Source organism: Choloepus didactylus, chromosome 12 (assembly GCF_015220235.1).
Source record: "Choloepus didactylus isolate mChoDid1 chromosome 12, mChoDid1.pri, whole genome shotgun sequence".
NCBI lineage: Eukaryota > Metazoa > Chordata > Mammalia > Pilosa > Megalonychidae > Choloepus > Choloepus didactylus.
The window spans coordinates 14,155,316-14,182,729 of record NC_051318.1 but is presented as its reverse complement, the minus strand read 5'-3'; the positions used below and the strand labels follow the sequence as shown (position 1 = coordinate 14,182,729).

Genomic DNA, 27,414 nt, shown 5'->3' with positions numbered 1-27,414 from the left:
TGAAGCCAACCCACTGAATGGTCTCTGTCATAGCAGCCTGCAAGCTGAGACACGCTTAATCAAGGAGTCAGGAAGAAAGATGTTTTTTCTATCTTTCAAAATACTTTTCAGTATTCAAGTTTATTCAGTCTTCAAGGCTGTATTGTAAAGTATATCCCCATATTGTATGCCAAGCATGGAGAGTGAGATTGATAAAGTAACAGTGTTGGTAAGTGGGCCCCAGAAGCTCCTGTGCTGTGCTCTTTCCCCCACAGTGTCTGTGCTGGGACTATCCAGCAGTACTGGGAATTCTGTCTAAAACGTCCACATGAGTGTACTTCTGTGGGAACCACAGGGCGTGGCAGGGTGGTTGGTTATGAGCGTGCACACCCTGGGCGAGTCAAGATGTGTTGCCATCCTGCCTTGGCCACTTGCAGGCTCATGACCTTGGGCACACTGCATTGACCTTCCTGAGCTTGACTTTCCCATACATGGAACGGAGGAGGGGACGGTGGACTGATCTCATAGGGTTGTAGTGAGGATTAAATCAGAAGTACATGTCAAGCACTTATCACACATACTCATCAACGGTAAGTGCTAAATCAGTGCTTCTGCTGCTGCTAATCCTATCATCTTCATCATTATTATATTCTCATATTTTTGCTTTCAACTTAAAAAGCACAGGTCTTAGAGCTTCAGGAACGTTAGAAATCTTTATTGTTCTCTTCACAGAGGAGGAGAAGGACGACCAGGGAGGTTATTTATCTAGACAAGGAGGAGCAAGGATCCCATTTATTCCCTCCTTCTCTCTCTCTCTCTCTCTCTCTCTCTCTCTCTCTCTCTCTCTCTCTCTCTCTCTCTCTCTCTCTCTCAATTTCCTGCTCACTCCCAGCATTCCACATTCCCCAGTGTTCCCCCTTGTTTATTTTTTCACACATTGTCATCATCTGAATCACTTTCTCCTGTCTCCACAAGCTTTAACAATGAATGTACTAAAAACCTGTAGGGAAGAGAATTTACTGACTCTCCAAGGGATTGAGGGCAGCATTTAGAGGATGTGTGGAATTTTCTTAGCAATGCAGAGAACCATACAGCCTTTCCCCGCAGGTAGGTTTTAATCGCCTCAGAGTGATTAAACCAGTCACAGAATCGGGTTCTGGTACAAATCTGGGATAATGGCCCTGGGATTAAAAAACTAAAGCCTCCCTTGAAACTTCCTTGGACGTAGGGCATGCTTTACTCACCTTTATTTCACTCAAGCCTAAACAAAGACCTAGCATGTCATTGTCATCTTGCTCTGGAAATTGGGTGACTCGGATCTAACGGGTTGATAGGCCATGCCATTTTTATTAGATTGGGAAAAAAATGACATCACTACAGCTTCCACTATTTTAGGTTCTATCTATAATACCTACCCAGGTCAATTTAATGAGATATGTCTCTGTGTGTGTGTGTGTGTAGATTCGCTCTAATGGTGCTTGATGCTGCACTGCTTTAGCCTCTCACTCCGTCACGTCACTTTAGGATTTTCACACACTCTGGGGGCTCAGTGGGGCTGCTAGCTCCCATGTTCAGCTGGGAAGTGAGTGTGACTGCCTGGCCCGGGCATGTATTTCAAGACTTGTAGGGGCTGAGAAGTAAAAGCCCTTCTCAGTGACGCTGGGATTTGTCTCCTGAGCATCTCCCCTCTATTTCTCCAGTTTCCTAGCTGTAACTTTCTTCATTCTAAACTCTCCTTTTGTGCTAGCCCTAATCCACGTGGTTGTGAGTCCAGCTCACTCTGGCCCTGATCTCCTTTCTAAGCCATGTGACACGGCCATTTGCCTTGATGGTAGTGTGGGTCTTGCCCACTCCTTTGCGCCGGCTGCCAGGCAAGGAAAACGTGACCTGTCCTCTGCCTATCAAACCATGTAAGGGCAAACCTGACCGTTATATTCAACAGGTGGCAACCTGATAAACCTGCCTGTCCGTGCATTCATTTACACTGAAAAATATAGCTTCCAGGTGAATTTGAAGGTTTAGATTTGGTGTTGTCTTCTGAACAGTGGTTATAAGGAACTCAGTCTTAATTCTTCACTTTTTTCTATCCAGACTGCAAGAAAATCATTCATTACATTACTGCATGAGATTCATTCATTACAATAAATTTATCCTTGAACATGGATTGTAGTTAAGAAGGAGAACAAAAAGAGAACTATGTTTGAAGCCCAAAAACCGTAAAAAAATAGTTTAATAAACATGTGTTTATTACCTATTGTGTTTGATGCTGGGGTATTTAAAGATGAGTAAAACAAATCTCCATTACCAGGTAGTTCATAGCCTCATTATGGAGACAGTACACAGCCAGCTTTAATTCAGATGGGAGTTTGTCCAAGGAAGTGCAATTATGATGACATTAATCAATTAGAAGAGCAAGTTGCAAATTATGCCTTGCAGTAGATTACATTAATAGTTGATGATTGTATTTTGATTGAACATACCTTCTGCAGGTGTACAGTGTTTGGGGACTCATGTCCCATCTTTATATAAACCATCGTGTTATTGCTCTCCAGGCCCCCACCTGCCCTCACTCACCACCCACAATCCCCCACCTCCACCCCTGCATCTGCCTGATGTCTGTCTGTCTTTCTCTGTCAGTCTCCAGGACATACACAGATGTATAGAATCGTTAGGGGTCATGTTCCTGTTCTGTTTGGGGAACGGTGGAGTGCTGCTGCCTCTTTTTCTAAGTTTTACATACATGGTAATGAAAACGAAAAACATCATTTCTCACTGTCCAGATCGAGAATTCATGGCTGGTTAAATACAGGATTTAGGTTTTAAAAAACTTCTATGCTGCTTGAAGAACAGAGCTTTGTGTAACTTATTTCCGTCTCCCCCCAATAAATATCACTGAAAAGAAAGGAAGGAAGGAAGGGAGGGAGGGAGGGAGGAAGGGAGAAAGGTATGGAGGGAGAAAAAAAGGAAGGAGAGAGAGGGAGGGAGGGAGGAGGAGGAGGAGGAAAAAGGAAGAGGAGGAGAAGAAGAAGGGGAGGAGGAGTAGGAGAAAGAAGGGAGGGAGGGAGGGAGAAGGGAAGGAGTAAAGGGGAGTGATGCACTGATCTGTGACTTAACTCCACTGGGTGGGTGGTGCACGTGGTGTTGGTGACACCCATCACTGAGGCTCCAGTGTCACTTCTAGGACTGGGTGAAGGTCAGAGGTAGACAGGCTGCCCCCTTTTTCCAGAGCACATGTAGCTAACGGGTCCACTGATATATGGGTTCAGTAACCAGGTGGCCTTTTGTTCCAGGCACAGGTGACAGGTGAAGGGTCGGTCTGTCTGAAATCATTGCATGAGGCATCTCGGTCATCATTAATTTTCAGTGGAGCATGAGCTCATGATGCCTGGTCCTGAAGGAGCTATAAGCTTGCTCTGAAACGTCCAAATGCAAACACTTCTCAGCTTTCCCCTCAGTGCTGTTTCCTATTCCCACCTTCCCCACGGCAGAGGTCAGGCACGCTGTGTGCATCGCAAGTGAAATTTGCAGTGGGGTACGATAAACATATGTTAACTTCAAGAAAGGCAGACACTCCTGAGAGGGTCTTGGGGTCTTAATAAAGCATTTCAAGGAAGCAGAGTATCAAATTAATGCTTTCTGTGTTAAAAACATTAACGTATTTAAATGTGTTATTCTAATCCCCGTTTCAGCCTGGGAACACAAGGATCTAATATCTTTTATTTAAATCCCAGCCTTCCTAGACTGCTCCATTCTTTGCAATCTAGAACAGGAAGAAACAGACCATAACCAGTTGATTTCAGTGAACATAAAACTGTATGTAATTCATAACATATGACCCATTAAATTTTTACATAAAATGCGGTTGCCCGGATCCGAATATATTCTACATCATTTAGTGGAGATGTTAGATTTTCAAAAGCTAGACTCCTGTCTGAGTGCCGCTTTAATTAATCTGTTCCTAGGATGTGTGATAAAATTGTCATAGAACTAAGTACAGATGCATAAATTCTGAACACCCCCTCCCCCCCCACCCTCATCCCCACCCCCCACAGCAGGATACATTTACTTCTAAGTGAGCCCTTTATTGGCTGCAGAGTAAACTGATCTCGAGCAGACAGGGGTATCCTCCCTTTTCTGAGAGTCTCTGAAAGCCTTGGCTGCAAAGGCAGCATTTATGGCTGCGGCAGAGGATTGGGTTATAAGGGTTTTGTTTTTTTTTTTTTTGGTTAATAAAGGATATCGAGTTGCCCTCTCATCTCACAACTGTACTGGGGTTGGTCTGCAACTTCTGGTTTGGAGAGAAGAGAATGCTGGTAGGATGTTGAAAGCAATCACCAGCCGTGTCCTAATTAAGTCAGCTATAGACACACACACATCCACACACATACATATGTACATATATTTCCTCATCCCTAAGTCAGTTGTTAGGGTTTTTCCCCTTAAAAATTCTTGTTTGTTTGATGAGATTTTTTTTAGAGTTTGGAAACAGAATTTAGCAGCCCTATGAGGCTAACTTCTGGCAAGTACAGTAGCTGGTCATCATATTCTGCATGTGTGCCCATCCAAGTGGAGGGGTGCACTGTACTTTGATTAAGAGATTAGCAAGATAGTTTTTCAAGATACATAAAACGAGAAGGATTTGTAGGAGAAACAAGATTATGTTTTGTGTGCTCTGTGTTTGTATGGCACTGAGATATTCAGAGACCCCTTACACTTTATATTATTATTAAATAGTAAATATTGAAAATGAATTAAATGGTTCTTTTGTACAAGGAAATTATTAGTAAATGTTAATGTATTGTTACATTGGCAACTATATAGAGAGTATCTTTAAAAACTTCTCTGGAGTTTTTGTTTTGTTTTGTAGAGTGTGAAGGAGAGCTCAACTCTTGTTTTTGAAAGTTGGTTTATACCTGAAGAGTCTGTTCTGGAGTATGGAAACATTTAACCTTAGTATTTTTGAAAAACGGATTTACTCTATGTGGAAAATAACCTTTGTACTTATAGGATGGCTCGGGGATTTTAAACTTTCTAAAATTCGAAATTGAATATACGCCCTAATATATGTGTTGAATTCTTGAAATGACCGAAGAATTGTACCCCCAGTTGAAAAGCAAGTTGATTGCACGACTTCCTGGTTCTCCCCTACCCTCGGTACCGTCACACTGAACTATCGTAACCAGAGCAGGCGTCCCAGCTGCTCTTGGTAGAATGGAAGCCATCGTATGGTACGGGAAATATGGGGAATGTTACTAGAACACTTGTGCCTCAGCTGTCCAAAAGTAAGTAATGCTGTCAGCAATCGGGGACTCTTTGTTTAGTTCCTTGCAAATCCATCAGCTGTGGCAGATGGACCCATATCTCACAGGGGTGACATGATCAGATCAGGGTTCATGGTTATTTTTGTGAATTTTATCAACAATAACAAGATGTAGGTGCATCATTTTTATTCATTTAGCAAATTAAATGCTTACCCTGTAGCAAGCACTGTGTGGAATATTTACTAACAGTGTAGTGGGCCAACAGAGGTGAACACGATTGTGGTAGAATGGGACTCTGGACTTAAATTGCTGCACAGAAAGCAAATACATGGTGAGGTGCTTACAAATAAAGACGCTGTCTGGGTGATTTGCAGCACCCACCATCCCCGAGATCATTCATAAAGGCTCAGTAATCCAGTGTCTGTTAAGCTGTCAAAGCACTTAAGCAAGATGATGCTCAGGTCTGATTGGGTTTTTAGTTGAAGTATTATGATCTACAGAGGCAGAACAAACAGACCAAGCTCATGCTGGTCTTGCCCAAGAGAGCCCTATATGAAGCAAAGGATGGTTGCCATCCAGATATTAGTAGAAAACAGCATCAAGAGCACTGGCACATTGGTTGGGATGTTTGCATAAAGAGTTGGTCCATAGACCGTGGGAAAAGTGTGGTGTTTTTAACAGCTTTTGTGGATGATAAATTTTGAAACATTTAAGATAACTGACCACTGTAAGAAATCAGTTGTAATTTTTTTTTTGTTCTTTTGTGGTAAATAAAATTTGCCATTTTGATCGTTTTTAAGTGAACAGTTCAGTGGCATTTATTACTTTTATAATGTTGTGCTGCCATCACCACCTTCCATTACTAAAACAATGGGTTTATTTTTTTGTTCTTCCAGGTCTTTGTGATGTGGTCCTCTTGCTACCTCTTGGACCATAGCTCCTTTTCCCTATGTGTTTTATTTTAAATCAAAGAAAATCCCTTTCAGTGGCCAAATGGAAACTGTCACAAATGAAATCATTTGATATGTTGGCAGAACTTTGGTTTATAGTTAATTATTGTGTATTTCAGTAGGATAGTAGTGTTTTTGCATCACTAAAAAAATTATGGGCACCAGGGCAAGATGGTGGCATAGGGAAGTGTGGAATTTAGTTAGTCCTCTGGAACAACTAACCTATAGCCGGGAACAACTAGTAAATAGCCTGGAACAACTGTTGGGGGACATCTGTGACCAGAAACACTTTGTACACCAGTCTGGAATGGGTCGAATGGTTGAGATCACAGCATAACAACGGTAAGTGAAGCTCCCCAAACTGCAGAGCTGGCGCCCCTCCCCCACCGGCCTGGCAGGCTGAGCTGAAACACTTCCCTGTGGGAAAAATAAACTTTCTACTGGAAGGAAGGGAAAGTAGCTCAACCAAGCTCCAACTGTGGTTTTAGTTAATGGATTGGACTACTGAATACAAGCTACGAGCACAGATAAACCCAGAACAAGCAGGAAAGGAACCCAGAGGTTTCTCCCAGTGGAGAGGAGGAGGGACTGATGGAAAATATGCATGAATAAATAAAAACAGTCTTTTGGAGTCAGCTGAGTTCAGAATACTGAAAAAGGGCTGTGCCAAGAAAAGGGGCACAAAGAACCGGGCACCAACTCAGGTTCTTGACTGGTAACTGGGGGACTGGGGACTGGCCCTAAAAAGAAGATTTCTTTCTTTTTTCCTGTTTTTTCTCTCATTATAATTAACTCATTAGAGAAAGCTTCAGGCATTTTCAGTTGTCAGGGTTCACCCAGGCAAGGTGGAGTTAAGAGAGTTAGAGAGACAAAGGAAGAAGTCAAATGTAGGCGATAAAGGCTTATCTTCCCTAAGAAAAGGGGAAGATGGGCCCCAGCTCAAGTGGCTGCTCTCCCTCAGAGAACTCAGAACCTGGGGTCTGGGGGAAAAATAAACAGAAACAGCTTAAGCTTGGCTTATGACATTCTCAGCTCCTGGCCAGGACAGGGTCTGCTGAGAATTAAAGGCAACACACCTCTTGGTGCTGGTGGGGAGCTGCAGACCGACAAGTGCCACCTGCTGGGAGGGATAGGAAAAGCACAGCAACTAGAGGCCTCACAGGAAAGTCTCACAACTTTCATCAACAATCCTCAGGGAACCTGATGCGGATTGCACCCTCTTCCTGACACCCGGGCCCATCTGGTCTGGGAAAATCTGATTGGGATAATCATGGAAACCAGATGCCTAGATTCCCAAAAATTATGATTCACACAAGGAAAAATGAAGATATGACCCAGTCAAAGGAACAAACTTGCACTTCAAGGATATAGGAGTTTAAACAACTAATTAAAGATCTTCAAACAGATATGCTAAATTGATTCAAAAATCAAATCAATGAGTTGAGGGAAGATATGGCAAAAGAGAAGTAGGACATAAAGAAGACATTGGGTGAACATAAGGAAGAACGCAACAGCTTGAAAAAATAATTGGCAGAACTTAAGGGAATGAAAAGCACAATAGAAGAGATGAAAAACACAGTGGAGACCTACAACAGCAGATTTGAAGAGGCAGAAGAAAGGATTCAGGAACTAGAGGACTGAACATCTGAAGTCCTACACAAAAAAGAACAGATAGGGAAAAGAATGGAAAAATATGAGCAGGGTCTCAGGGAATTGAATGACAACATGAAGTGCATGAATGTACATGTCATGGGTGTCCCAGAAGGAGAAGAGAAGGGAAAAGGGGCAGAAACAATAATGGAGGAAATAATCAATGAAAATTTCCCATCTCTTATGAAAAGACATAAAATTTCAGATATAAGAAGTACAGCGTACCCCAAACAGAATGGATCTGAATAAACTTACTCCAAGACACTTAGTAATCAGATTATCAAATGTCAAAGACAAAGAGAAATTCTGAAAAGCGATCCATCCCATACAAGGGAAGCTCGATAAGACTATGTACAGATTTCTCAGTAGAAACCATGGAGGCGAGAAGGCAGTAGTGTGATATAGTTAAGATACTGAAAGAGAAAAACTGCTAACCAAGAATTCTATATCCAGCAAAACTGTCCTTCAGAAATGAGGAAGAATTTAAAATGTTTTCAGACAAACACACTGAGAGAATTTGTGAATTAGATATCTGCCCTGTAAGAAATACTAAAGGAAGTACTACAGGCAGATAGGAAAAGCAAGGAGAGAGAAGTTTGGAGAAGAGAGTAGAAATGAAGACTATCAGTGAGAGTAAAAAGAGAGGGAGAGGGAAAATAAAATAAAATAGAATAAAATAAGGTATGACATATAAATTCCAAAAGTCCAAATGATAGACAGTAGACATCATGTTGAATGAAATTAGCCAGGAACAAAAGGACAGGTACTCTTTGTAATCACTAATATGAGCTAACATTGATGGGCAAAATTTGAGAGTTAAAGTTGAGAACACAGGTTATCAGGAGATAGAAAGAGGTTAGGAATTGGGCATTTGATGCTGAAGGAGTACATAAGGGGTAAACAGGATTGATTATATAGATCCAGAAATGGATAGTCTAATACTGTGTAGCCCAATATTGAAAGTACTCTGAACAAAGATGAGTGTGAGTACAGTTGAAAGAAGAAGGCTAGGGGCATGTATGACACCAAAAGGAAAGATTGGAAGATAAAGACTGGGGCTGTATAACTTAGTGAAACCTAGAGTGGTCAATGAAGGTGATTAAATATACAGATATAAGAATGTTTTAAAAAAGAGGGAGAACAAATAAATGTCAACATTGCAAGGTGTTGAAAATCAGATAGTACAAGGGAAAAAGACAATCAATACAAACTAGAATCTATAGTTAATGGTAACATTGTAAGATGTTTCCGTTAATTGTAACAAAGGCAGTATACCAAAGCTAAATGTCTACAAGAGAGGGTTATAAGGGAGTGATGTGGGATTCTTGGTGTTGTTGTCTGACCTTTTCATTATATTTTACTTTACTTTCATTTTTCTTCTAACTTTTATATTTTTATCTTCATTTTTTTCTTCTTTTCCTCTTTCTTTGCAGAAGAAATGGAAATGTCCTCATATAGGTTGTGGAGGTGAATGCATAACTATGTGACTATACCAGAAATCATTGATTGCTTACTTAGAATGGATTGTATGGTGTGTGAATAAAGCTGTTTAAAGAATAAACAGAGGGATACAAGTGCTGGAGAAAATGTGGAGAGAGGGATATACCTATTCATTGTTGGTAGGGAAGTAGAGTGGTGCAGCCCATATGGAGGACAATGTAGTGGTTCCACAGGAAACTAATTATGGGGTTGCCATATGGCCCTGCAACCCCATTATTGGGTATAGACTTGGAAGAACTGAGAACAGGGAGATAAATGGACGTTGCACACTGGTGTTTATGGTGGCAGTTTTCATGATTTGTAACTGATGGAAGTGACCTAAGAGTACACTGACCGATAAACGGAATGGTGAACTGCAGTGTATACATTCAATGGAATATTGAGCAGCAGCAAGAAGAAATGTAGTTGTGAGGTATGCAACTAGGTGAATGGACCTTGAGGACAGTATATTGAGTGATATAAGCCAGAATTGAAAAGATGAATGTTGCAACCCCTCACTAATATAGATTAACTATAATGTGCAAACTCTGAGAATTGAATCTGAGAGCATAGATTATCAGGGGAAGGCTTATGGTAAAGGTTCCTAGATTGTAAGCTCTTTCAGCAGTTACATCTTATTCAAGATTTGTAATGGTTATTTCTAAATTCTGAGCTGATGATCTGTTTGTGTATAACCTGGTCAGTCCCTGGAACTTTGGGTATCTGTGTGACTCCTGAGACTCGGAGCCAGAGTTTGGCAACTTTGAATGTCAGCATTATCCTATACAGCAAATGTTAAAGAAGCTGAAAAAGAGATCAGACTTTAATTAGAGATATGAGCAAAATAGACTTGGTTAGGACTAAGGTAAACCAGATTAAAGGGAAAAAGATGATACTGTGTTTTGAAACTTCAACTTCTATGTGAGACCAAAGGAAGAGATGTTTATTTGGTGAAAAAAATACGTATTTTCTGTAGCACACTGTATATTTTAACTTGCATGGTCAGTTTATTCAAACACTATAATTACATGGAACTTTGAATAGGGAATAAGATCTGGTTGGTTTGTACAGGTTAGCATGAAGCCCGGATACATCCCACAGTAATTTGGGCAGAGAATAAAAATGTATTTGCAAAGCCCCCTTGAGGGACTGAGGAAAAATTGGATATATTAAATTTCCCCACCTGGGGAATTCCCGATATTCTTACAAGCATTGGGGGCTACCATTATAGTAGGCAGAGCCCCCGATCTTGGGGCTTGCCCTTATGAGGCTTGTTACTGCAAAGGAGAGGCTAAGCCTACTTAGAATTCTGCCTAAGAGTCACCCCCAGAGAACCTCTTTCGTTGCTCAGATGTGGCCTCTCTCTCTAAGCCAACTCAGCAAGTAAACTCACTGCCCTCCCTACTACGTGGGGCATGACTCCCAGGAGGGTAAATCTCCCTGATAACACAGGACATGACTCCTGGGGATGAGCTTGGACCCACCATCATGGGATTGAGAAAGCTTTCTGGACTAAAAGTGGGGAGAGAAATGAAACAAAATAAAGTTTCGGTGGCTGAGAGATTTCAGATGGAATTGAGAGGTCACTCTGGAGGGCATTCTTGTGCATTTTATATTTTATAGATAACCCTTTTTAGTTGTTAGTATATTAGAATAGCTAGAAGGAAATACCTGAAACTGTTGAACTGCAACCCAGTAGCCTTGAATAGTATCCGCCTGCCAACCTCTTATAAGAAACACTCAGACTGGAGGAATATTCTAAATGAGATTCCAACCAAAATTTGTACTTACTAGATTTTGGTTTAAAACAGTGAAGAACCCCTGTATGCAAAGCTTACAAGAAGGGGATGGGATTCAATGTTTCTTCTAATTAGTTGTTAAATTTCATTATATGAAAATTATATATATATATATGGAAGCCCAAGTCTAGCTACTTAAAACCTTTGAGCCAGAGAGAACTTTTGTTATTATCTAGGCCGGTGCTCACTAACTCTTGTGGGTCACAGGCAAGCGGCCCCAGCATCACCTGGGAACTTATTTGGGAATGCAAATCCCTGAGTCCTGCCCTCCCCCTCCGGAATCAGAATCTGTACTTGAGCAGCTCTCCTGCTGGCTCTGATACTCACTTAAAGTTTGAGAAGCCCTGGATCTAGGCCAGTCGTCTTCAATCTTCTTTTTAGTCATAAGGACTAATGTAATGGTTTATTAGTAAGGGTTGTGGCTCTGGCTAAAGCTCTCTTGGATGCCCCTGGGTTGTGTTTCCTATAACTCCTCTGGTTAAACTGAGGACAGTTCGCAGAACAGGAATCTTGACCCAGCCCCTTACTGACAGGTGGGGCAGCTGAGGTCCAGGGAAGGTTCGTTTGCTCAGTCCACCCCGTAGGATCACAAGTTAAAAACTCACCCTGAGAAGAAGGCTTTTGTAGATCAGTTAAATTAAAGCATGATCATTAATTCCATAAAAGCATTTACCAAAGGTGTTACTTAAGTGTTATTTTTGAAATGACTTTAGAAAGCTAGTTTTTAAATTTCAGGAACACATATCCCATAAAATGAGGTACTCCGGGGTGCTGAATTTTTTTTAAAAGTCTCAATAGGAAAGCTTGTAACTCATGTTAGAATCTATAGTGTTAGCCAAGAAATAAAAAAATTTTAAAGAAAAGGTTGGGAGTGGGGTAAATAAACTATCTCTCCAGTTGATTAAAGAGCTTAGACTTTATATTTTTATTCATCACTCACCAAAACATATTATGGAAGTGCCACAAACACCTAGCTTGGCTCAGATGTGGTCTGGGTTCATATTTTATGGGTTGAGTGTATTATATGCTGGGAATACTTATTAAATGTGGCATGTGGTTCCTAGTCACAATGTTAAGATTAGAAAAGAGCTGGTTTGCATTGCCTGGTAACTTGGCATACAAAGATACTACATATGGCTGAAGCATAGTGGTGCCTGTTTAGTTCTCTAGAAATTAGCTGTTTGACATCTGTTTTGAACCCCTAGTGTGTGCTAGAATTATGTTTTCTCAAGGCATTACAGCTGAGGGTATAATAAATCCTTGATGAGAATTTCATGCTTCTAAAGCACAAGAATATGACTTGGTTTATACCCCCAGATAAGTTTTCCCCTTATTTTTGCTCTTGGGTAAAAGACAGCTGTTGGATGTTCACATACTGCCTTTTAGACCATTGGAATCGTTACTTGTCTTGACTTACTTGAGATCCAAATTCCAGAGTGACAAATGTCGTGAGTCTACTTGACCCACTACTTGTCTTACGTTGGTTGGCTCATAGCTAAACTCCCTACAAGAAAGGCAATAGCATGTTAACCTCAAAGGAAACCTTGAATCTGTTGAGCTCCTTTTTTCCACCCCTGCAGCAAGGTGCTCCTGTGGCTGAACCTTCGGCCCCACGGGCCCCCTTGCTGAGTGGGGAGCTCCCCATCTCAGTCCAGTTTGTTGGTAAAGAGGCCAACCTGCTTGGTCCTTTGGGGGGGGTGTAGACCTTCCAGGAGCTGCACCCCTCAGACCTGGCCCGGTGCAATTTAAATTTCTGTTCCTGTTCTCTTGCGATGCCTTCATGGACACTGAAGAAGAGTTGAAGCCCAAAAGACGCCACTGCTAGGTGAATTTATACCTCAAAGGGTGCATAATTTACATAGAAAGTGGATTCTGTGATCCTGGGTAGACGGGATTACAGCAGAGGTCCCAGATGCTCTTGAGTCATGGTTTCCTTTCTGTCCCAGTCATTAGGACCAAAGAAAAACCGAACAGCCTCCAGCCAGGAAGCAGTTAGGGCCGAACGAATTACAGAGTGTTTAGGTCCTAACAACTTGGTAGTCATTTGAAACAATACCATACGTAAATGGAAGAAAAGAATACTTAATTTCTTTCATCCTTCAGTAACCACAGTCACTTAGTAGTGGTATGCGTGTGCCTTTTGAGCCTTGCACAACTCCTCAAACCTTGGTGTCATGGTCAACCAACCATTTTGTGTCCTACATTGATGTTTACAAGGAACTTGCTTTTTTCCAAAGATGTAATGACAAGGAATGTAGAGCAGTCTAATGTTGAAACTGCGTGCTTCCTTGAGCTCATCGTTCTTAGCAGTCCCTGAGAGATGTCACTGTGTTTACCTTAAATATTTAAAATATCCCACTGTAGCACCCCCAGGGCACCTACACGCACAGTTTGGGAACCATGGGTCAGATGAAGGCAATGCTCAGATGTGTTCTTTCGTTGTTTTCCCCAATAACTTAGGTTTTGCAGATAAGGCTATGCTGTGTGGGGTAGGAGGTAACGCTTGCGTAGCACTTGATAGTTACCGTAATGATTTCACAACCATCTTATGAAATAGGTACGTCTCATTTTCCTCATTTCATTCATGCGAGGATAGGGCCTCATGGAATTACTTTCCCTCCTTCAGCAGTCAGTACAGGGCACAGGAAAAGGTCCTGCTGATTTATTTAACATTGTGTAGGTGTTTTCTCTATGCTCTGTTTGATCTCTGCTTTCATTGACTTCAGAAATGAAATGAGGAGCCACAATTGCCAAGCATATTGGAACCATGGCCTGTGTCTGCCAGTAAGAAGTTTAACAGGAGAGAGGCATGTAAAGGCCAAAACTTGGCTCCAAGTAGCAGTTATACAATCTCGGAGGGAATAGATACAGCTTAATATCCCTGTATGTTAAAGTGGCTTACAGTTAGTTTAATGGAAGTTCAATAATAATCAATAGTTAAAGCTTCCAGTAATTTTATTTCAGGCTACATTAAGGTTAGTCTAGCGTCCAACACCAGGGAGAGGGTGGTTCTGTTGTAGTCTGCTCTCAGCAGTCTAGAAAATCATATCTGGAGGTTGTTTTGAAGTTCTGAAGCATGCCAATTAAAGAATGGTTAAGGGACCTGAGAATATTTAGCCAGTAGAAACTGAGCTTTAGGAGGAAGGGTGTGATAGTTTCCTCTAGAGTTTAGCCTTCCAAATATTTGAAAGGTGGAGTATATATGTTCTAGTCTAGCTCAGAGGACAGCACTAGTACTTTTAAGTATGCTCAACAAGAACAAAATTAATAATCATGATTTTAATTGCCCCAGGAGGGAGTGAATTCCCATCATTGAAAATCCCTGTGAAAATGATAAAAGGGCTATTGGATTGTACAAGACGGCTGCTAAAGCCCCTTCAACCCAAACATTCTGTTTTTCTAACTTGCTGATTCTTTTATCTTTGTAAACAAAGGATTTCAGATCCCTGTATTTTAAATTCAGCTTGCTGTTTCCCCAAATGCATTTGTTTTAAGAGTTGGTAAAATTAAACATAAGATACAAGTTGAGTTGGTCTGTTGGGAACAGGTGTTTGCACGAGTGGGAGGCCACAGGGGAGGGGACTGTCCCCCCTGGGAAGGATTTGCAAGTCCCTTGCACAGTCCACCCACCCAGTTTTCAGTGACTGGCAGATTTTACAGAAAACTCCCTTGGATATGAATGCTGTGCAGAAAACTAAAAACGGAGTCTGTGCTACTTTCCTGACTTATTGGGAGGTCATTTCCTAAGACCCCTGGAACTGAGTCTTTGTCATTCAGGAGGGCGTATGTGCACCCGCATAATTCCTGCGAAGGGTGATTACAAATGGGCTGTGTTTTAACTTAGCTTTGACTTGTGTATTTCATCTGTGAAGTTGGCAAATACTTGAAAGCCACAAGCTACTGTTTTCTGAAAGCTTCTCTGCACACGAGCAGAAAACGTATGTATTGAATTTGGAAATTGTCCAACAACTGCCCTTTTAATGCAGCTAAATGTAGATGACAGCTGTTGCCTCTGGAAAGACATGTACAGTGATCACTTCTCTCCATTCCCTTGCAGAGTGTCTCCTCTGCAGAAGTCTGAAATCGTAGACGTGGTTAAGAAGCGGGTGAAAGCCATCACCCTCGCCATCGGCGACGGAGCCAATGACGTGGGGATGATCCAGACGGCCCATGTGGGCGTGGGGATCAGCGGAAACGAGGGCATGCAGGCCACCAACAACTCAGACTACGCCATCGCCCAGGTCAGAGGAGGGGGTGACCAGCTGGCACGTCACGTAGACGGCGGTGTTGTCTGGGCATGGGACCTGGCACTTGACCTTCATTCTGTCTCCAAGAGTCCTGCCCTATCTTTTGAGGCCACCATCTAGAGGAAAAGTCTGGTGTCTCTGAATTTCCCTGCCGTTTTGATTGTGTGCAGTTTGGAGGCCTTGTCCTGCTGGTTGGGTCTCTTTGGGCCCCTGCTGTGGGGTTGGCCAAGCCACTCTGTCCTCCAGGCAAGATGCTGTTCCTGACAGCTCTAATCCTGCTAAGAGCCTCATTTCTCACCCCCAACTCCTGGATCTGCTGTGTGTGCCTTTCCCCATGTTGTCCCTGAACCTAGAAGGGTTGTACTGTTAGAAGCCACTCCCTGTAATTCCCATCCCAGCATGTCCCCTTCTCTGGAACCCCTAGTATACTCTTGTCAGTCTATATGGTCAGGAGAAGGCAAGTGTTTACAGCCACTACACCCTTCAGACAGGAGCAGGGGTCACTGCCCAAGACCACGGCCCTGGGATGCATTGCTGCTGCCTCCGCCAGGTTGGGCCGTGATAACCCCACGGGCAGGAGGAGGCAGAGTGGCCTCTGCAGTTAGGAGTCTGATCCCTTCCTCTGGGGGTCACGTGGTGCACTCAGAGGCTTAGGACACACACTGTAGTTTCTGCACAAGATGCCCTGGGAGGAAAGAAAGGTTTATTCCTTCATGATGGTCAAGAGGTGAAGGGAAGCAGCCCAGCGCCTTACTGAGCCAGATCCCCCAGCCTGCTTGCTCATGCAGCAAATCCAGAATCCATCCTCACCTCTGGGTTGCATTCCGTTGTGATAAAATGCCTAGTCTTTTGCCGGCTAGCTATCGCTCTTCATATTTCTACACTGTTGTGTTTCTACACTGTGGGATTTTGTGTTTTGAAGAATGGGTTCAAGAAATGACAGCTTTCCCCTCTTCAAGCAGAACTTGGAAGCTGCCTCTAAAATGCTGAAGAGCTCCATGCTGTCCCAGGGCTGCAGGCCGTTCCTCCATGGCTCTAGGGCTCCACCTGCCCGAGAGAGATCTGGGTTAGATCAACCCCCCAAATCCCTTCCAGCTCCTGAGGAACTTGGGAAATTCTCATGGCTCTGAAAAGTATATGAAATCAATCTCATTCCTTTGTTGGTTTCAAATAAATCCTCAAGATAGTTGCTGAAGTAGGTAAGGAAAGGAGTTCTGATTTTACAGGTGGGGGATCTGGCACTCCTTTCCATCAGGTGGCCTGCCGGGGGTCCCGGCGCCAGGGGCCAGAGGACAGCAGCCCTGCTTGTGAACAGCGGTCCAGCCCCGCACACCTGCCCACTTCCTCTCCCGAGACAACTGCTCCAAGGCCTCCGGGAATCGCACTTCCTGCAGTCTGTCAGCAACTCTATATGTTGTGCACCCCAGCGTTATTAAATACTTGAGTTATGGCATCACAGGGCTGGAAGGGATCTTACGGGGTTTCCTAGGAGTTCCAGGCAAATGTTTGGCTGTCTTTTTCTTTAAAGTGTGCAGGGAAGGGAGATTCCATGACCGCCTTTATTGAAACTGAGTACCGATGGGAGGTGCAATCTTGAGCAATCGCTCTTTTCAAGTTAAACGACGTCAAAGAAGGGTGGAGCGGGGAGCAGGGATTGAGAACTCTGTCTGGGGGTTTTCTTGCCCCTCCAGCCTAACAGTTGCCTTTACTGAAGAAACTGATAAATGGCCCCAGGCTTCTTTGGCCTTCGTTTTCTCCTTCTTTGCCCTTCGTTTTCTCCTTCTTTGCCCCTATTGAAATGATCAGTGTGTCTGTTCGAAGTTAACACTTTCAGCTTTATCTGTTTTTGGTGTTTTAATGTGGCCGAATAAGTTTTCAATTGTGTTTTTGGGAAAGAAACTGCAAGGGTTACATACTGAAGAAAAAAGAAATTTAGCTCAAAGCCTTGTCCCCAGGAAATTTCTGGAGGAGGCAAAGTCCTGTTTCCCTTTTCTTTCCTGCCTGCCTGGTACTTGTATCCACAGACAACCCTGAGCCTAACAATTACTCTGTTTTGCTGCCTTGTCTGTGCACAGCCTTTGGTGGTGCAAATGTGATATTTCACCCATAACCAACAGCTTCCTGTGCCCCTCTGGAGAGACTCATTCCTGCCCCCTACCTTCTTAATGTTTTTTAAACGATCTCATGAAAATAGCATTTTGATTTAGGATGTATTTTTTTTCTGAAAACAAATCATTGTAGTACTCCAGTGGAGACATTCGGGATGGCTCAAGCAGATGTTCTCTGTGCCCACTGAAGTTTAACAGCAGGAGGCCCAGGTCAAATGCAAACTTCCTTTTTATTTGTTTAGTTCGTTATTTTATGATTCCCCATTCCCCTTTGGAATCCTTTAATTTTTCCATATGTACCTACTTTTGCCATTTTGAGGTTGTCATTTAGATTTTTGGAGTTATGCTGCCTTGCCCTGATCTTCTGGAATAACTCATGAAAATGTGATTTCATATTGGACTCAGTCCCCTTTTGTGCTCATGGAAATTATTACATGGTTACTTCTTTATAAAAATATGTTGTTTGTTTTTAAAATACTGGATTATTTTCCACAGGGTCTTTTTTCTTACCAATAATTAAATTTAATATCAAAGTAATCTGAAATTAATAGGAGTTTACAATAACAAGAGGATTTCTATTGTTTGGGGACATTCTGGATCCAGCCTGATGGTCTCTGTTAGTAAAGTGATAGAGCTTGAGCTTGTGGGCTGTGCCCAGAGACTGGAACCTTCTGAAGCTGGGGTTAGAACAGGAGGAATTAAGGATTTCATTCAAGGGGGAAACTCAACCCTGTGTGTGGCTCATTTAATGCATCGGAACTGTGAATTTAAACAGGATCACCCCCAGCGGAGCCTGTATGCCAGAGCACAATACAACCCACAAAACCAAAACACTCATTTTCCTACCTCCTGCTCAGTGTCCAAACTTCTGGGGACCCTTCATGAAATAGGACACAGAAGGCAAAGCCAAGCTTAAGAGGAGGGTGTTATGATTTGAGTGGTGCCAAAAAGCCCCCCGACCACAAGGAGGATTCATTTATTTTATTGAAATATTCCTGGCTCCTCCTTGCAAACTGCAAAAGTCATTAAATCAGTATCAACTTCGAATCAATTAGCTGCTCATTGATTTCCTTTTTATCCTGACAAATTACTGTGACAAAAGGTGCTCTCTGCATTGGTGGAGGTGAGAAACGGGAACACAATGAGGAAGGAAGTGGAGGCAAGAGCTCAGGGACGACTGAGCACTTGTGTGTCATTTTTTTAACCTGAGGGCTGACGGTAGAAACAGGCAATGGGTGTATGTGTGTATCTTTAAAAACAACAACAGCAACATGATACTGTTGCATGAGTGTCACTGGCCCTTGTTCCTGATGTCACAGTAAAATCTGGGATTAAGAAGCGGTGTCTGGTTTCCACTGTGATTTTCTTTCCTTCCAGTTCAAGTGATCACCTTCTTAAATCATTAAAACCCTGAAAATAATTAATTTAAATAGAATTTTATGAGAGTAACAAATGCCCAACATCATGTTTGGGGAAAATACTAATTATTTAAATTAAAAGATTATAGTTCTCACCAGGACTGAAAGCTCTGCTTTTAGTGAATGGATGGTTTTCTCAGGTTGCAGAATCTGGTGTTCTCTACCTACCTTCTCTGCCATCTTCTGCTCATAAGGTATCCCTGAAGTTCAAGGTTTGGGAGGAGGACATGTTCTAATGTTTATTCCTGGCCGGGCTGAACTCTGTTCTTTTCCTTTTTCAGTTTTCCTACTTAGAGAAGCTTCTGTTGGTCCACGGAGCCTGGAGCTACAACCGAGTGACCAAATGCATACTGTACTGCTTCTACAAGAATGTGGTCTTATACATCATCGAGGTGAGAGAGCGTTATTATTATTATTTCTTTTTCCTTTGAGGAGGAAGACTTTTTAGATGTTGAAAGTAACTCAGGAAGAGTTTGTTCATATACAACTAATTAAAGAAAAATGATGCTGTGACGTCTTGAAATCTGTGGTGCAGATAACCTCATCGAAGCTGGTATACCTTCCAGATCTAGCTCCTCCAGTCAAATAACCAAAACCAGAGCCTTTTCTCCTGCACGACTGTGCCTTCCTGCCTCACTCTGCCATTGATAGATGGATAAATCCTCTCTTGACTCATGTCCCCCTCTGCCTGTCCCTTTCCCTCGTGTCCTTGACCGGGGCTGACCGTCGCTGTCACTCGCACCCTCCTCTCCCCGGGTGAGGTCAGAGCCTGGGTGGCAGATGTTCACACACAGTGCTGTGGCCCTCCTCGGTGGACACCAAGAGGTTTCTAGGCAACCCAGTCATTTTTTCTCTTTACTGGAATAATCAGGCCCTGATCTCTTACTGTACTTCTCATGGAATCTGCAAGTTTCCTGAGCATTCCCTGCCACTGGCACTTCCATATGGGGAAGTGGGAGAGAGTAAGGTGGTGGGGAGGAAACCAACAAGGTAATTTAAAATGAGCTCAAATTCTGTTGGCAAACTACTTTTCAAGATGCTGATTCAGTTACAAGTCAAATAACTGCTTTCTAGAGGGACTAGAGGAAGAAAGGAGAGAGCACAGGAAAAGGTGGAAAAGGCACTTACTGTTTGCCATCAGTGGGAGGTGACCCAGCCGCCTGGTTCTTCCTTTCTAAGCACAGCTCGGCTGTGAGGTGTGACTTTTGAGGTCCTCGTGGCTAACGGATTTGCAAAGGTGGCTTCTGTTGGGAAAGGAGAAAGCAGCTGGTTGCTCCTGGAGGAATAGAAAACCAATGTTAATTTTTATTATGTTTTCTATCTCATTCTGTTCTGGTTTCTCAACTCTTGGCATAAAATGGTAACTGAGGCAGAGATCATCTTTCTCTGATATGGTCCTCTAAAATGCTCAATTCAGATAATTTAACAAGCGGCTTGCTAATCTAATTGTGATTCACCAAATCTCTATTAAATTATCTGCTTCTCCCTACCGAATCTTTCAAGTCAAACACACAAGTTTGTTTTACTATACTGTAACTGAACGACTTCAAGTGATCTTTCTGGTGGTGCAGAATACTGTCTGCACAAGGCTGCGCAGCCAAATGGGGCAAATGGCTGGCACCAAGCCCATCTGGAAAAAGAGATGCATTTTTCTGATTTGCACAAAGGGGCAGCCCACTTGCCACACGGTGCACCCTAGGGTGGGGCTCTGTCTGCACAGAGGCTGTCTCTGTAGGTTGGGGCAGCCCTGGCTGAGCAGGATTTGGTACTTAGTCCCCTGAAGTGCTGTAAGGGTCCTGGTGGCTTAAAGCCACATAAATTTACTGCCTCACAATTCTGGAAGCCAGACATCTGAAATTAAGGAGTGCACACAGCCAGGATCCCTTGGAACGCTGGAGGGGAGAATCCTTTCTTGCCCCTTCCTAGCTGCTGGTGGTTACAGGCCATTCTAGGCTTTCTGGACTCGCAGATGCCACGCTTGATCCTCCGCATCAGAAACCATGCGGCCTCCTGCCTGTATCTGCCCTTATTATGCCAGGCTTACCGGGTGAGGACCCACTACTCCACTTTGGCCTCATCTTAACCAGCCACATATTCACAGACCCTATTTCCAAATAAGGTCCCTTTACGGGTGGGGTTAGGACTTGAACATGGATTTGGGGGGGCACAGTTCAACCACAACAGGAACTCTTATCAAATGTAACAAGTGATCAAAGAGAAAGGTCCAGAAAACTGATCTGTTTTTCCTAATCTGAGAGGAAGCTCCTTTTGATGCAAGATGTCCTGTCTGCTCTGAGATACTAATTTCTTAGTAATATGTATTATGTCCCTAGGAAGAAAATACTCTGCAGGGTCTTGAGAAATTTGGGGATATAAGTGCAATTTCATTCAGTATGGTGAGTTTAAAAATCAATCTGTAAGAAAAAAATGATCCACAATTTGTCTGTGTCCTAATGCTGTGATATTCAACTCAAGAACTTGTAGACATTATTTGCAGTGCATTTTGTAGGTTCTCTTTTTGTCTTGTCTTCATTTTTACAATTCCCATGTGCCCTGTTTTCTGCAGCTGTGATAGGAGTAACTCCTAAATGTCCTCTGGGTCACAGATAATTGGTGTGGTGGACTGAAGTGAAGGAGTGTTGGAATCTCTGCTCCTAAGTGTCATCCCAAGTTTCTCATGCATTTCAAACTACGATAGCTGTTGACTTCACAGGGTTTCAATAATCTGGTTTTCCTCACAATCAGCAAATTACCAATAGTCTAGACGTCTTATCGAAACATTCCATACGAAGCTCCCAGCCCCTTAGCTTTTTCAGAACATCTCTCAGGGCCTTTCTTAGTCATTTACTTCTACTATCTCACCCTTTTTTTTTTTTTTTTAACTTCAACTGGGGTGAGGCTGAGAAGAGGACAATTTTAGTCTGTCTGAAAAAAATCTATTTGGAAGTAGGCCCTAGAAGTGCCATATGAGTGCCTCAAATTAATCTTTCAATTTGAACTAAAAAACAGTTAAGTGGTCTTCTATAACCAGTACTTTTAAAGTCTTTAAACAGTTTTAAAAATATATTTTTAAGTCTCCATCACTCTAGGCCCAATTTTCTTTTAGAACTTCTAGGAGTTCTTGATTTCAAAATCAAGGAAACTAAGCCCTTGAGTGAGCCAGGCTGGAGCTTTGGCTCAGACCGTGTCCGTTATCGCCAAATACATAACTGCTATGGCATCAACATATGCTTCAAATATGATTTTAAAAACAGACGTGATTAAGAGAAGGGCTGCTCACATGCTCTTTTAGGTTATTTTGAACTACAAGATCAAAGATGGTTGTGATTTGATTTGCTCATTTGTAAAACATACTTTTACATTCTAAGAGTAATCTTATAATTAAGTACTTAAGTGTGAATAAATTAAATGTATTACCTGTTTCTCTTAAATGGTGTTCTTGTAATTCAAAGAGAAATCTTTTGCAATATTCAAATATGGTCTCATCTCAGATGTCCTCTGATACAAGTAAATACCAAGTTTTATTTTTATACAGTCATTTAACAATATAGTCAAAAAGTGATTTGGCAAATTAAAACACACGCACACACACTCCATGACTTTAGCCATTATTATGAGGATCATGGAATGATTTGAATTACCAGAAAAACTGTGTGGAAGAGCGGTGAGCCTGTGGTATAAGACAGTCTTCTTACTTGGCATGCTAACCCAGAAAACCGGCTTTCTCTATACGAGGGACACATGGATATATGGAGCATGAATGGAAAGTTCCCTCCACTCTCAAGCCACACCCTCTCCACCAATCCCATTGTGTATATTCTGTCCTGATCTTTTTCTGTGTATTCACAGAGCTATGTATGTATACAAACAAGTAGATGGTTTTATATAAATGTCATCATGTTATGCAATAGGTTGAGCAATTCAACTTTTATGTGACAGTACTTTGGAGATCATTCTCCATTACTACCTCCATATATATCCATCATGTGGTGTTTCTCAGTGTGGTTTCCTACAAGCTATTTAACCTTTCCTATATGATAAACCTTCAAGTCAACTCCAATTTTGCCACCATAAAGCCCCATGGAATATGCAATCCTAAAAGATTCCACCACTAAGATACTGATCTAGTTAGACCACTTCCACCACACTGCCTTGAGCGTAATGCAGGCTCATTTTTAAAAATTTTTTATTCAATTTTATTGAAATATATTCATATACCATACAATCATCCAAAATGAAAATCAATTGTTCACAATACCTTCACACAGTTGTACATTCATCACCCCAGTCCATTCTCTGAAAATTTTCCTTATAACAGGAAAAGTGAAAATAAGAATAAAAAATTAAAATAAAAAGAATATCCAAATCATCCCTCCCTGACCCTATTTTTCATTTAGTTTTTTGTCCCCATTTTTCTACTCATCCATCCATATGCTGGATAAAGGGAGCGTGATCCACAAGGCTTTCACAATCACACTGTTACCCCTTATAAGCTACATTGCTATACAATTGTCTTCAAGAGTCAAGGCTACTGGGTTGTAGTTTGATAGTTTCAGGTATTTATTTCTAGCTATTCCAATGCATTAAAACGTAAAAAGGATTATCTATATAGTACATAAGAATGTCCACCAGAGTGACCTCTTGACTCCATTTGGAATCTCTCAGCCACTGAAACTTTGTTTTGTTTCATTTCTCATCTCCCTTTTGGTCAAGAAGATGCCCTCAATCCCACAGTGTGGGGTCCAGATTCATTCCCAGGAGTCATATCTTGCGTTGCTAGGGAGATTTACACCCCTGGGAGTTAGGTCCCATGTAGGGGAGAGGGCAGTGAGTTCACCTGCCAAGTTGGGTTAGCTAGAGAGAGAGGGCCACATCTGAGCAACAAAGAGGTTCTCTGGGGGAGACTTTTAGGCACAGTTATGAGCAGATTTAGCCTCTCCTTTGCAGTAACAAACTTCATAAGGGCAGGCCCCATGAAAGAGGGCGCGAACGCAGGCTCATTTTACGTATTGTTTCTTCTCATCTTTGTTGCTGACAGATCTTAATGCTTCCTTGGTGGGCCACATAAAATGTATTCCTGCTAAAATCAGAGAAAAAGTCATTCAACCCAGTAGGTTTAAGTGATTAAAAATTAGGAACAAAATGATGGAATTAGTGATTTTTTGGTGGCTCTGTTAATAAATGGGACTGAAAATACATATGACCTTTTCTCTTGACCCCCACTGCAGCTGCCTTATATTAGTACCTTTTACCTGGATAATTGCAGAAACCACAAGTTTGGCCCCTTCAGTCATCTGTAATGCAGCTGGAGTGAGATTTCTAAAATATTTGATTTACTTGTGTTCCATGGTTTGTGGAACATACGTGCTCAAAAATGCTGGCAGTGAGTGAATGAATGATGCCATCACCTGCCCCAGCCTTCTAATAAGATCCCAAACTCTCCCTCCACTCACCTGCCCCTCTGTTGCCAGCCTTTGTCCCACTATAACCCTCCATTTTTTGTTGTTTTTAGTCACTTTTATTGAGGTATCATTTACATATGGTAAGATACATCCTTTTTAGGTGTACAGTTCTTTGAATTAAAATTGGAAATTTTTTCTGGGCATAGAATTTTTGTTTGGGGGTGGTGAAAAGTTTTGGTAATGGACCATGGTGATGGTAGTAGAGTGTTGTAAATGTAACGAACACCTTGGAAATGTTTAAAATGGCAAATTTTATGTTTTATGTTATCACACTAAAATTAAAAAACAAAACAGGATCATTCACAAATCAGGGTGCAATTTAATGTTTTCATGTAACAAATTAGCACATTGAAACAATAAAACTGGATGTTTATCATTAGAAGCTTGTGGTTTTCTGTCTGCCTCAGTAGACTGGAGGGTCACAAGCCCTGAGTATTTGTTGAAGGCCCGTTTGCCTTCAGTGCTCTATAGTTACCTTGAGGGATACGAAAATGAGTAGACAGGCCTTAGACTTTTGGATGCTGTTGAAGATCGGAAAAACAAACTTTCCATATGGCTTTGCTTTACATTAAACTAATTAAGTGCTGAATGTCGTGGTCTTGGCCAGATGGACCATAATTCTCAGAAGGTAAATTCTGCAGTGAGCTAGAATAGAGAGATCGTCAGAGCCAGGAGGAGGCTGCCAGAGCTGTGTCTTGCTGGACAGACGGGCTTCCTATCAGCCAGCCGGCGGGGATGCGTTCTGAGTGGGTCAGTGTTGGAGGGCAGGGATGGGAATTAAATTAGCAAAGGCAAGGAGAGAGGGCCTGGTGGAATATGGGAAGGGACACTGAGGTGATCTGAATAACCACAGGAGTTTTGTTCCAGTTAGAAGCTGTGAATCCTTTTTCATTCCAGAATAGGCAAGTTACATGATAAAAGTAATTTCAGAAATGGGAAGCAGCAAGCTTAAATATAGTTTTTAAGCCTGGTGCATAAATCATGACCATTAGATAACTGTCTCCCCATATACTTTATGAGCACAAAGGATAGGCAGATTTCTTAAAACTCTGTTTTTGACAATGGGAGGAATTTACTTTAGATGCCAGAATTGGGGGTGGGGAGGTTAAGGAACATTTCCTAATGGATTATTTTAAAACTTTTATTGTTATGACATATATACAACTCAAAATTTCCCATTTTAACCACTCTCAAGTATAGAATTCAATAGCATTAGTTGCATTCACAGTATCATGCTACCTTCACCAATACCCATTTAACCTCAACTTTTTATCACCTCAAACAGAAACTCTGCACCCATTAAGCAATAACTCCTCCTTTCCCTCCCCACCCCATCCCCTGGTAACCTGTAATCTGCTTTCTGTCTATGAAATTTGCTTCTTCTAGGACTTTCACTAAAGTGAGGTCAAACAATATCTGTTGTTTTGTGTTTGACTTATTTCGCTCAACTTGATGTCTTCAAGGTTCACCCATGTTGTCACATGCCTCAGAACTTCTTTTCTTTTTACAGCTTAATAATATTCTGTTGCGTGTAAGTACTATATTTTCTTTATCCACTCATCTCTTGATAGACCCTTCAGTGGCTTCTACCTTTTGGTCATTGTGAATAATGCTGCTATAAACCTTGGTGTATTCCTATAAATTTTTGAACTCCTGATGTGATCCCTCTGTGGTATTTCCAAAAGGGAAGAGTTGAGTGGATTCTCTAAAGTACCTATACTATTTAATATACTAGGAATCAGTTATTTAGAATTTTCTAAGTAGCATATATAACCTTATCAGTATGTTAAATGTCCATGGGACATTCTGATTCCCTAGGAAAAAGTTATTTAGAATAGATAAAATTTTTAAGTGATAATAAAATTCAATAGAAAAACAATAGGAAAGTTACTTGATTTTAACCTAAATTTCAAAAAATTGTGATAATAGATTTATGGTAAGCTTGGGCATAACGTAAAGTAGATATACAAAGTTATCTTTGAAATAGAGGTGAGATTTTGAAATTATGATAATGATTAGCTCGTAGTTCCTAATTCAGAGTACAACCATATCATATCAGATGTGAAAAAATGGAAATTATGTGTCACGTATAGTGTCGACTTAGTTTGGCAACATACCCAAGAAACTTTAATGTTTTATTGGGGTCTTAAATTGGTATGGAATAAAGGCCAGGAAATAGGAGGCATAGAGATCTGGAAATAGCACTCCATAAGAAATAGAGATTCTAAGACCCAAACAATATTGGGCAAAATGAATCCTACCCAACAGTTTAGTTGAGAGCTAGTTAGGATGTGTCAAAATCTGGCAAGCCGAAACAAACAAAAAGCCTGTATTACATACTGCTATGGGTTATGAGACAAGACTTACCAGCATTTCATTTTCTGGGCCTGCAAACTAAAAGAGTAAAATGAATTATGATTTATGTGTAAATTGCCACTTTAAAACAAAAATTATCTGTAAATGTGTACTTTGATTTTTTTTTCTTTTTCTAAAATTATACACATAGTTCTTCAAGCCATTTTACAACATCACTTTTTCCTATTGGACCTCTGAGAGGTTTTGGGTATTTCTTCATTTTTAGGTGCCTATTGGTGGGAAAATAATTCTATTAAAATTGCTTGTAGGCAGCCTCTTTTTCTATGTAATATATGACTGATTTCTATATTCTTCAATGGAAAAATTAGTCTACAGAAATTCTGCAGAGTTGTTTAGGCCTATTTCTTATAATAACCCAGACTGCATTATCTATTATGGGATTGTATTTTGCTTTAAATGTTAAATTAGACAGAGAATAGATGTTTTAAACCATGATGAAAAAAATTCACCCAGCAGCTCGTCTCCCTCTTGAATATGAATGGATTAAACATACCACACAAAAAAAAGTGTTTCATTCTCGACACACAGGAAATCTTATTACGGTAAAAGGCAAAATTACTGAGAGCCAAGCTTTCCTCTTCTGGCCCCTGCAGCTGTCTTGTCAGGGGTGGCTTTAGCTTCCCGGATGTGAATTCTTTATTTGAGGCCCGTGGTGGCGGCCGTGAGTTTAACATTGGTAATAGGA

At 41.6% G+C, this 27,414-nt stretch overlaps 1 protein-coding gene across 1 annotated transcript in view; it reads left to right on the top strand.

The window, feature by feature from the left end:
- The window catches only part of ATP8A2 (ATPase phospholipid transporting 8A2), a 505,799-nt gene that overhangs the window by 259,006 nt on the left and 219,379 nt on the right, over window positions 1-27,414 (top strand). The window contains exons 25-26 of the mRNA XM_037800280.1: window positions 15,176-15,359; window positions 19,173-19,283. Of these exons, the coding sequence (XP_037656208.1) occupies window positions 15,176-15,359; window positions 19,173-19,283 (295 nt within the window). The remainder of the gene's footprint in view (window positions 1-15,175; window positions 15,360-19,172; window positions 19,284-27,414) is intronic.